This window comes from Melospiza melodia, chromosome 9 (assembly GCF_035770615.1).
Source record: "Melospiza melodia melodia isolate bMelMel2 chromosome 9, bMelMel2.pri, whole genome shotgun sequence".
NCBI lineage: Eukaryota > Metazoa > Chordata > Aves > Passeriformes > Passerellidae > Melospiza > Melospiza melodia.
This window is the reverse complement of record NC_086202.1, coordinates 35284353-35296597: the sequence shown is the minus strand read 5'-3', so window position 1 is coordinate 35296597 and position 12245 is coordinate 35284353. Positions and strand designations below refer to the sequence as shown.

Below are 12245 nucleotides of genomic sequence, written 5' to 3'. Positions count from 1 at the left end.
TGCCCTGCAAGGAGCAGCTCACCCAGCAGGGGCGAGGAGAGGGCTCCCTGCTGCTGTACCCACAGCACAGCCCAGCAGGGACTGCCCTGCAAGGAGCAGCTCACAGAGGAGGGGTGAGGAGAGGGCTCCCTGCTGCTGTACCCACAGCACAGCCCAGCAGGGACTGCCCTGCAAGGAGCAGCTCACACAGGAGGGGTGAGGAGAGGGCTCCCTGCTGCTGTACCCACAGCACAGCCATCCATCCCCAGGACTGCAGGTACACATCACACAATGGTGCAGTTCCTGTCCAGGCCATCGGTGAGCCAGAGGACACCAGCATTCTTCTGCTCTCTAGGAGACTCCACTTACCTGGAAGGTGATTTTTGCTTATTTTGCTGCTGCACGTAGTGGAGAAGGAAAAGAAGCAGGTATGAGCAGAGGGGTGTTCCTCCTTTCCCTCAGACCTGAACAGCAGGGATCCTGTTTAGCACTGCTGTGCACTGCCAGGCCAGTGAAGCAGGCTATGCTGAGGGAGAGGCCCCAGCCACACCCTCTGATAGCAGCAAATAAAACCTGACAGAAACGTTTCCAGTGGCTGCAGTTAAATGCCACAGTAAGTGACTCCCAGAAGTTGCTCTGCCAGACAGGCAGCAAAAGGAGGCCCTGTGCAGATGTGTTCACAAACTGCTTTGTCCTTTCTGTCAGAAAATGAAGTTCAGATTTTCTGGCTGCTTCTCTTGCTCTGGGCACAGGTCAGCCCAGGCTGAAGCAGAGGCAGAACAGGGACTGGTTCTGTGCCTGTCCCTTCCCACTCAGAACCTGCTGACCTTCTGGGTGCAGCCCCTTGTAGGTACTGCTAATTAACAAATACACTTCTACACATGACAGTGGTTATAATTGCCCAGAGCAGGAAAGAAAAATTAGACGACTAAGTGCAAAATAGAAGTATAAAATTTATTTAAAACCACCCACAAAGTTCTGTGTAATCAGGAATGATACAATTTGTAATAGTCTTTTTAAAAACTCATGACAAGATTTAAAATATATTTTCAATTACAGTATTCATTTAGCCTTATTCAGTTAGGACAATAAAAAAAAAAAGAAAGTTTACGTTCTAAACAGATGAGACACACAAGAAAAATAGAACAGAACAGACAATTTCCACAACGACAATTTTTACATGTATGTTTCAATACTAGTATCAACATTTCAATGCATCTTGCTACATAAACATGAAATCATGTACAACAACTGCTTGCACCAAAAAACATAGCTTAATTAGATCTTTCAAGTAACATGCAGTCACAACTCACAAGTCTTCAAGTACTGCTGGTAAGGGTTCCCTTGTCTGCAAAGAAGATTTTAAGGTTCAGTTTCTCAGCCAGCACAACTCTGCCCAGCTCCACCAGCCTCAGGGAGCTGGGCTCAGTTACACTAGGGAAGAATCAGGCCCCAAATGGTTTTGTTTTTGTGAGAAAAGAAGTAATTTTTACACTTTCTCCTGTAAATACTGTGACATAATGAAGTGCTTTTTCTTTCTGATTTTTTTCTCCCTGTACATCACCTTTTGCTTAAAAAATGTTAGTTTTATGTTCCAGATTTCAATACAGTACGTTGGTAACTGGGAAGAAAACCTCAAACTCAAAGTTGAAAAATGAATATCAAATGCATCCCAAGGGAAGAAAGAAAGATTGAAAAGAAGAAAGAGAGAAGGAGAAAAACAATGACCTTTTTTTCTTTTGCTTTGGCATAATCTGTTATCTTCCCAAAGCAGGAAGGAATTCATTAGCCACTGCATGTCAGTCCAGCATGTCTTACAAATTCATGTTCTTTCCTAATGACAGCAAATTCTGATCAGTACTTGTGACCTGGCGTGAAACTGTCACATTATGGAGAGCTGTCTCTTCCAAACTGAGCAAATAATCATAGAGTAATTCACTTTAAAAACTGAAATGTATGAATGTTTGCATTGGTTAGAACTGCCTTTCTTTTAGCAGTACTGGGATATCCCATTTGTTCTTCTGGACTCCAATTGTTTTTGCATTTAGAGGACAAGAGCTTCATGAAGTTCAGCTGCTGCCTTTTGAGTTGCAGGGGTCAGACAGGCATTCACAAAGCTGGTACAGAATCTGTTCTCATCAGGCCCTGCAGCATCACTGCAGTGTACAAATATCAGAAGGAAAGCACATTTCCTGAATATTTCCTTGTCCTCACACTTTTTCTGAATAAGTTGGCACTGCATCCCTGCTCACACAGAACCTGCAGGGGCACCAGAGCCATGCCAGGCTCTCCCTGCCAGTAGCACCACAGTCAGGGAAGGCAGGAGGTGCTGGCTTCAGCTCTGTGTCCCCAGACCCACAGAGAGTGACACAGCACACAGCACTGCACACTGCACACAGGGGACTTCAGTAGATTGTCACAACCCCAGCTTATATCATCAAGTAAAAGGGATACAAGTTATGATAAAGGCTAGCAAGTATTTTAAGAAGAACTAGCATAAAAATAGCATTTTGGGTAATTTTGTGAGATTTCTGGGCTGGCCATTACCTAGAGGTACAAATCTTTTAGCACGTTGTCTTTGTAGACAGTGTTGGGCAAAGGACAGCCAATATAAGGAAATATTTCAAACCTGGTAAAACCCAAGCAGGTCTGTTTAACCTGTATTTCTAAACTAAGAACATCTGGATGTTACTGGCCAGTATGTGCACAGTAAGGATACCATGAAATTAATTTCAGATGATTGTACAAATCAGTCACTTGCTGACTGTTTGCTTTTATTTATACTACTGCCCCTTTATGCTCTGATCAGTGTGGTGGATACCCCAAAGGATGTAAGCCAAAGTGAGCTCCACTTAGGGCCCCTTCACCCTCCCAGTGCAATGCAAAGGACAGTAGCACAAATGAGAATCAGGGCCTCCATTCTTGCTTTAAGACAACTCCCCAACCCTAGACCCTTTTCCCATTACAATATAACAAAAATACAGATACACATGTAAAATATTGATCAGTCACAAAACTTCCCACGACAGCATTAAAACGTTCTGTGACAACAACTGCACGACTGAACACCCAGAGCAGCAGCTCCCTGGCCCCAGGGCACCAACAGGGGCACAGCTCAGCTGCTCTGGGGGGAACTCTGGAGTTTGGTGCCACCCTGCCCTGCCCACAGCTGAGCAATGTCTGCAAGGGGAGCAGGCTGTGGACAAAAGCACCATTGGTGTCACACCAGACCTGTCACCCTCAGGTACTGAGCACCCCAGCCCTGCACCCACTGCAGGGATGCTGCTGGAAGATGCTGGCATTGGAACAGAAGTGTGTGGAAAATGCCATATGTATGGCCCAGCAGAAGAAAGGGAAATACACTGTCTGGAGGAATTAAGGGTACAGCACCAAGAAACAACTTGTACCTTTTACAACTGAAGCTCAGCAGTACAGGGTTGAGCACCATGAGCAATTGTTGGGATGGTGAACTGGGAGCTGGATTGGAAAAAATCCCAAAGTCCTCATTCTCAGAGAGACAAAGAAACAGCAATGCTGCCACCTCAATGCCCTCTAGTAAAAGGCAGTAACCACCTTCTTTTCTTCTCAAGCTCCTTCAATTCCATTTTTTGCCACAGAGGAAGAACATTTTTTTCCAAGCAGTCCTGTATTAGTTCAGGCATTTAACATACATTGGATATCTCACAAAGACTGAGCTAAGGTTTACAGAAGATGCAAAGAAACACTCCTGCTCTTGCAATCATGCAGGGCTGCAGCAGCTGTCTGGTGTCAGGAATGGAGCAGAGCTGTTAAAAGTGACTCAAAAGACAAGAGGACTCAGAGATGCAACCCACATGAAGAAATCCTACACTCTGAGAAGGAATGGCTTTTCCTTCTCAGGGGATGATGGTTTTGCAAAGTCTTGCAAAGTCTCTTTTGTTTGGCTACTTGCAGATACAAGAACAGATTGTAACAACTACACCAAAAAAAATCTGAAAATTAACTGGAAAACTGATTATTTGATTTTAAAAAGTAAGAAAACAGTGACTGTGACAGATTATGAACTGGACATTAAAAAAATCCCACCTATAATAGGCTCTGTATGAGAAAATGTCAAGTAAAAGCCCTGGAACTGTCACATCCAGAATACAAGATCAAGGAATCAGACTGGTGTGGCTTGGAAGGGACCTTACAGCTCACCTCCTTCCACCCCCTTCCACCACACCAGGTCACTTCAAGCCCTGTCCAACCTGGCCAGGGACACTTCCAGGGATGGAACATCCCCAGGCTCTCTGGGCAGCCTGTTCCAGGATATAAAATAAATGGATTTCAGGGGGAGAGTCCAAGGAGAACAGCTCAATAGGACACTGCTGAGGTGGAGGTGGCTGATTTCAGTGTGCAGGACAGAGTGCAGGGGCTTCAGTGACACTGCTGAGGTGGAGGTGGCTGATTGCACTCCAAGCAGGACAGAGTGCAGGGGCTCACGGGCAGGCTGGCAGCGTTAGTGCTGCTCATGCCCAGGGCTGAACCAGTCTGTGAAGGGAGAAACCCTTGAAGGAGTTACAAGCACTGCAAGCATTCAGCAGCAGGTGACAATAACTGAGCACAGCTGATGGTTTGGAAAGAGCTTGGAGAAAGGTGGCCAGAGAATCCAGTGTCAGCTGCACAGAGTAAAAGTGGTACCCACTAATCCACACCAGCCACGTGAAGTGTTTTTCAGGGACACAACACAACATCATGTAGCACTAAGGCTTCATAATTCAGTCAAGAATGTGACAGTATTAAAAAGTTCTGCCTGTTCTCTAAAAGCACCAGAAAGGCTTTAACAGGGAAGTACAAACACAGCACATATTCAACCACTCCTTAGGGGAAGTGATCCATATGTAGCCTGGTGCCTGATCAGGTTCTATTAGAAATCCTTGGCCTTTCAGGAAACCTCAAATGTAAAACTCCCTCCTTGTTGTAATTATAATTTTGTAGCAACATCCTAAAGCAGAATGTGGACAACTTGTAAAGGCTGGCTAAACATCAGGTAATCCCAGAAGAGACTGAAACCACTTCCTGAATTGCTGAGAGTAAGTAGCCACATCCTCTAGACTGCTGACACTGGCCACTGTTTAGATTCAAGGAGAATGTTAAGTGTGTCACAGACAAAATAAGCTACTGAATTTAAAGTCAGATGGCCAAAAGAAGTGTCAGTATCAAGAAGTACTGTGGTAACTACATGTACACAGAAGGCTGACTCAAAAACCAGCTGTACCTTCACAGCTTTGCCTGTGATTTAGCTGTGCTGTGCAGAGAACCACCAAGGCTGGAAAGGACCTTGGAGACCATGGAGTGCTAGCAGCAGCAGCAGCAGCACCAGCAGCAGCAGCAGCTCCAGCAGCAGCAGCACCAACAGCAGCTCCCTGTGCTCTCTGTGCTCTCTGTGCTCCCTGTGCTCCCTGTGCTGGGGCAGAGGGCAGCAGGCTGCCCATGACAGCAGCACTTGCTGCCTTGTGTGTGTGTGCACATTGACAATGGGGGCCAACTCTCTCCCTCCTCTGGTGCTTTTGTAAACCAGATTATGCAGGCAGAGACCAAAGGAGAGATTTCTGCCCGTGGAGGAACTGTGGAAAGGGGTGAATTTGTACCCAATACCCACCATGAAACACCTCACTGGCCAGAGCAGTGCTGTGACACTGACATTGCAGGGCAGTGCCATACAAAGACATTCCCTCCACACCTCCCCGTGTAAGTCCCATCAACACCTGCTAAAGCAGGAATTCCCAAAAGTGATGCACTGCTCCTCATCCCTAACTGCTACTGAGAGCAGCTCATCCCAGCTCACAGCTGGCAGACCCTTCACACAGGAGATCAAACCCAATTCCATGGAGCACACATCACACAGACCCTAAGCTGAATTTCAGTGACCACAATCAGCCAGAAGGAGTTGGTCCCACACTGCCTGAATGTGACTGGTGTTAACACACACCAAGCATGCAAGTGGCCATGCAATTGAGTTTTCTCTATCTGAGAGCACAGCCATCTCCTTCTGATAGCCTAGAAATGACAGGATTTCTATGGAAAAGGAACAACCAGATGTATAAATGGATCACAAAGCTGGTGACTGCTTGATAAATGGAGCTAATTTCAACATTAGAGAAGCTACATGGGAAGTGAAAGAGCAAGAGTGACCTCTGAGTGGGCACAAATGTTGGTCCACTGTTGCCCACCTCCATCCAATTGAAAACCTCATGGATGAGCCCTTTGGAGTCAGCAGGGCTGCAGCACTGTGAACAGGACCCAGATTTAATCCACCATATTCAGTTAATACTGCAATGAAATTAAAAAAGTCTTTAAAAAACCCATACAGTTGTATGGTAGAATCTTGAGTACTAGACAAGTTGTCATTTAGCCATGCTTAACATAAAATGTTGCTCCAGATTAACTGCAGTTATTTCTGTTCTACATCTAGAGGAGCACTGTCATAGGTAACACAAGGACTTTCACCAGCAGTTAGGATTCTTAGAAAGTCCTTAAAAAAATCTGAATATAACTGTTACAGGTTGGAAGCTGCAAGTATTTGTAAGTAGTTAAAAAGCTTCTTGGATCTTGTGACTAAAGTATGTATAGAAATATTTCTATTTCCCCAATACACCAGCATGTGAACAATCAGTAAATTCACTGTTTAACTGGACACAAGTGCAGGGAGTCCCTCAGGGAGCCAAACAAGCCCTGCTCCTCCCTCCCAGTGCAGGTGGGGCTGTGGGACTGGCCCCAGGGGACAGAGGGATGAGACACAATTCTGGCAAGGCAGAGGTGCCCTGTGCTGGATCCTGACAGTTTTTCCTGGCACACTGTAAGAATTGATCCAGAGACAAGCACACCCCACGCTGAACCCATGGGCAGGTTTTCCACCCAGAACATTGTGCCAGCTGATGGAAACCAAATAGAACATGCAGGTCTGACCAAGGCAGCTACCTTCATTTCTGATCCAGCTCCTGGTCTGGCTATCCAAGAAGGACTTGGGTTAAAACCCAAGAGCAAAGTACAAGTGGTTGTGTGGGCTGCAAAGGAAAGAACAGACCCACAGAGTTGAAGATTTCAAGAGATAAACACTGTTATAAAATGATAACCTTACTGAAAACAATGCAATTTGTGTACAAGACTGATAAATATCCTGAAGTGTTACAAGAAATAGCACAGAGTTGTAGAAGCAGTAAACATTTGCATTTCCTATACTGCAGTACAGAACAGAAAGGATCAGCTCCTCAAAGCACAGCAGGAAGTGGAAGTGCCCAACCTGCCTGGCAGGAGATGCTGAAAAAGCAATTTAGGTGAAAGCCAAGGAAAGAGCACCGTGGGTGATCTGCTATTGTGTGGGTGATACATTTCTGTCATGTAAGTAACATTAATGAAGTAGTAACTGTGACTTTAGCACCTATCAGTTAATAGTATTAATTATGTTAAGATACACATTTCTTTGTTAGAATTGCCATTTCAAAAAAAGGTAGAGCTGGGCTACCTGTTTGAAGGGATCCTTTTAGATCCACCTTTCAGTGCCTCACTTCTTAGAGGGAAGCTGCTGGTTTTTCAATGGAACATTTTAATCTGAAGTTTCCAGTAAGTTAAATGTGGGAATTTGCAGGAGAAGATTCAAGTAAAAATGATCCACTTTAATGGTATGAACATTTTAAAAGGTAGAGATGGCTCTGTAGCTTACCAACTTTGTGTAGGAAATCTGTCACACCAGAGTGCTGAATTACAGCATTGCAGAAACTGAAGCTGTCAGGGCTATCAGTGAAACCAAGAAATGAATCTCTGCATGGTGGGACAAGAACATGGCTGAGCAGCTGTGGAATGTACAGCACCACTGACTGCATGGGCAGCTGCAATTCCTACTCATCTTCGGCTCACCAAAAATATACAAGTTTGGAAATGGAAATCTAAGGCACACAAAATACCATAATGATTTGATGAATACTGTATATTACATAGTCAATAAGCATAAAACTGCTGGTACAAAACAATGCCATAATATTGGTTCTGTTTCATCATTATTTACAATCCCTTCATATCCTCTATCTGAACTAATATTAAGCTTTGAACTAAGATTTGCAGCATAGCCGGTTTTTACAGGTTTTACTTCAAATAGGTAAGATCCAAAGAACTGGTTCAATTCCTCCACCCTCTGCCATGAACAGCTTTGTCAGCCTGGCCAGGAATGTGCAGAACTGGAGCCAGGATCATGCCACAGGGATTGCTGCTGCAGCCCTTGCTCCAGAGGAGTCTCCTGGATCTGCCCTGCACCAAAGGATTTGTAGCACCAAGGTCCTGACTGGCTCTGCGTGTCAAACACCGACGCACCTCGTACCAAACTGCAAGGGAGCTCCTGCACTTCAGCTCCTCTGGGGAAAAGCACCTTGTCTTGAAATGAAGCAGATCCAGACAGCTGATACTCCTCTGGACAGCACCACTGCAGTATAACTGTGTCAAGTATGTGATTAGCCCTGTGCCTGCAGGCCGAGGGGACAGCTGTGGCTGTGGCCGTGGCTGACCAGCACCAGGGACCCTGGGCCAGGGCTCCTCCTGCCCCCAGCCAGCTCACGTGGAAGAAGCTGCAGGATGAGGTCAGTCCTCAGCTATGTTGGCATTTGGTAATTTGATTCAATAAATAAGTTTAAACAAGAAATACATAGGAGAGGAGAATCAGAAAGAAGAGTGGGATGCTACAGTATTTAAAAGCAATGGAGTGTCTGTTTTTCCTCTGGTTTAGCAAATACTCCTTTTGTGATATGTCACTTTCTCAACAGAAATGAAGAACATAAATTTCAAGGAAGGATGCAACCTTTTCCATGTCAAATGTATAAATTGCTTCAAAAATTTACAAAACATTTTTGTAAAAAAACTGAACTCAGGTGAATATAACAGATAGGTAATTTTTAGCAAAAACTTTGCTGCTAAATATTAGAAATTTGATTGTTTTCCAACACTTCCTTTGTATTTTTCCCAAATTATTTTTTTCTTTTCTATCAGAATAGAATAAGGCAACTCTAGGGGGTAGCTTTTTATCCCAAAACAATCCTACCCCTGAAGCATTAGGAACATTTGGTTGCCATGTTAACTTAGAAGGCTGGAAACAAATGAGACTGATGCACTTATTGCTCATAGAAACCATAACAAATGCTGCCTTAAAAAACCAGAAAATATTCATAACTCCCAATAGCAACACACAGATTGACCAGACATCTCCTCTTCCACGTTTGTACACTCTCTTGGAAAAGAATAAAAAGGTTCTATAATTCATAACTGCTTGTTTATATGCAACATAAAATCTTCAGTGAAAAAGGGCAAGTTGAAAACAACCACATATGCTGTCAGCATACATCCTGCACCTGTAACACCATGGAACTCTGCACAGCAAGAACAAAATCATTCCTTCTGTAGAGTATGCACAAACCTTAGACAATATGATCCTTATACTATACTATTTCAAGTTAATTTTAAAAATAGAAAGTGCTTTTAAAATATATATTTACAGCTTAGAAACAACTTCCAGCCATCATTACCAATAACTTCATTCTACTGACGAATCTAAAGAACAAAATTAGTTGGTTTTCTAAAAGATTGGTCTGTAATTTGGACTATACAGCAATGGTTGGAAGTTGTTAAAGCAATGGCACCATGAAGTAATAATTCAGCTTATTTATTTTTAACTGTTTGATGTGGTTAAGCACCAAGAGCTGTGTAGAGCTATAACTGTATAACTTGATTTAACACCATAAAATGTGAACCTGTTAAAATAGCTATAAATGATTTTTGTAGTAAACACACGATTTAAAGCACCAAAATATAAATTCCTAAAGGTAATAAACTGAATGATTCAATCAAGGTTAATAACCTAACCAAAATCTTTCTTTAGAATGTATTAAAACTATACAACTTTTTTTTTTTTTTTTTTGCTTAAAATGTGCTTGAGCACCACCAAATGTTAAAGTCACAGTTTAAGAAGAAATCCCCCCCTTTTTTTGTTTTTACCTCAGCCTTAGAATGGTTGAGATGAGCGAAGAGTGAAGGACACGAGGCCTGTTCTGTGTGAGCCCACGCTACGCCCAGTGGTTGTAGGGCCCCGCCACTCGTGTCAGGGCGTACGAGGACACCGTGATCACGTTGTCCTTGGTCACTGTCAGTGCTCTGCGGGATGGAATTTGGTTGAACTCGTTGTCTTCATAAAAGATATCTCTGTTTTCACCTGGCTGCTTTGCTTTCCTGCTGCTGGAGCCCAGCTCGGCGTTCTCCGTTCCCACTCGTTCCGCCTCCTTTTCTTTCTCTCGTGCCCTCTCGGCCATCTTTGCTTCCCACATGGCTAAACCATGTTTTGGCTCATTTAAATTTTTGTGTTGGTAGAAAACCAAAGAAATTCTGGTGGGATGATTGCGGTTGGGTTTTTTGATCGGTGTGGTAGCGTGGAGCTCACGTCTCGCACATTCAATTAAGATAGAACCGTGAGAAGGGGCCACAGCAACCCCACCAATGTCATCATCCAAAAAATTGTGCTCGCTGTCTGACCATAACTCCTCAGCCTTTTCTTCAGAATCAGCTGCCTGTCCCAGTGCACTGCTTGGCTTTACATCAGCACAGTCCAAGTCACAGCTCTGTCCCCCATGGGAGCTGCCCTTTTCCACAGGGCACCCATGGGAGCAGTCGGCCGCAGGTCCGAGGGCATCCTGTGCCAAGGAGCTGGGTGGGAGCGCTGGGTCACAGGAGCTGACCTGCTCTGGGGGGACACAGGTGTCCAGCTGAAGCTGGCAGCTCTGTCTGTCTGGCTGCTGTTCAAGTACTGTGGGCAGGGGCTCTGTGTGGGCCGGGGCGCCTGGAGCAGTGACCTCGGGCAGAACGGGCGGCACGCCGTTCACCTCCTCGTCCAGCACAATTCCAGTATAATCCTTCACTGACACATCAAAGCTCTTGCAGCTAACATAAGGTGGCACGTGAGGTTGCTTGGTACTGCATTCAAAATACCCGTAGGGAACTGAAAAATCCTGCTGAATGTTAGTCACTGCAGTTAGGCCAGACTTGTGTGTGAGAGATGGGTAAGGATGTAAACCATCCACCTTAAAGGGGGAGGAGGCCGTGTACTGCTTCAGTAAAGAGCAATTTTTAGTAGTGTTTGAAGTATGTTTCATGGCATAAAGGTGGTTGGAAGGCTCCATTTTTATTCCAGGTTTTAAAGCATCTGGTTTGTTCCCTAGAAGAAAGAAATGCACACCAAAGTTGTAAGTACTTCTCAATCAATAAAATACCTCTCTTATATTTGCATACTTGCTTTCTAACATGAAAAATGCACGCTGATACAGATTTTTCAGAATTATTATTTTTAGCTTTCTAGGAGTATCTCTATGACTGTACACATCTCTCTTTATATAAATATATCGCATACATACACACACATATATTTATCATATATATATGTATACACACACACACATATATATAAAATAATCTTGCTCAATTAATGCCTTAACCTTTTCCAGTCAGGCTGCTGGTATATAAAATAAAAAGGTATTTCACTGAGGGATGAAGAAACTAAACAGAAAAAATTAAATAATCAATTCACACAGCCCAGGCTTACAGAAATGCTTCCCAACAGCTGACTGCTGGCCTTCAGTTTTTACATAATTGATGAAATTCAGTCTGAAATTCAGCCTGTGAATCAGTTAAAATTCTGGCCTGCCTTAACCCCACATTGTGATCAAAGGAAAAAGCATATTTTTGGATCTTGTCCATCACAGCAGAAACAGTTACTGCATTACAATGACTCATGCATTCCAATACTGACTCAGAAATTGCCTTAAAAAAAAAAGGTTTCTGCCAACATGCTCCAGGTAAACCCATCCTTAGAAAATGGATTTTGAGTCACTGCAAGGCAGTGATTTGGCTGCCTTGCACCTTCCCATCTAACTGCCTCACTGATTCAGGTCTCTGTGCAGGCATCCTTGTGCAGTTTGTGCCAGCCCTGAACCAGTCTGCAGCCATGGCTGGGCTGGGTTGGGACCAGGCTCCTCTCAAGGCTGCTCTCACCATGGGCAGGTTCACAGCCCATGGAATGAAGAATTCCACTGACTCTGCTGGCTCTGCACCCTGCCCTGCCATGGCTGCACGTGTGTTCTGCTGGCAGCTGGCACCCACACAGCTCTTGCTTCCTCTCACAGAGGACTGTCAGTGTTTCATTATTCCCTAAATACACAGAATTGTTAATTGTTTTACACAGTGTAGAAGCATAATTCGTTCTTCTACTCTGTCTC

At 44.2% G+C, this 12245-nt stretch overlaps 1 protein-coding gene across 1 annotated transcript in view; it reads right to left on the bottom strand.

Moving 5' to 3' along the window:
- Nucleotides 1-914: 914 nt before the first annotated feature.
- TET1 (tet methylcytosine dioxygenase 1) overlaps nt 915-12245 on the bottom strand; it is a 46319-nt gene continuing 34988 nt past the window's right edge. Inside the window, 1 exon segment of the mRNA XM_063164208.1 lies at nt 915-11188. Within this exon segment, the coding sequence (XP_063020278.1) occupies nt 10047-11188 (1142 nt within the window). The 3' untranslated portion in view covers nt 915-10046.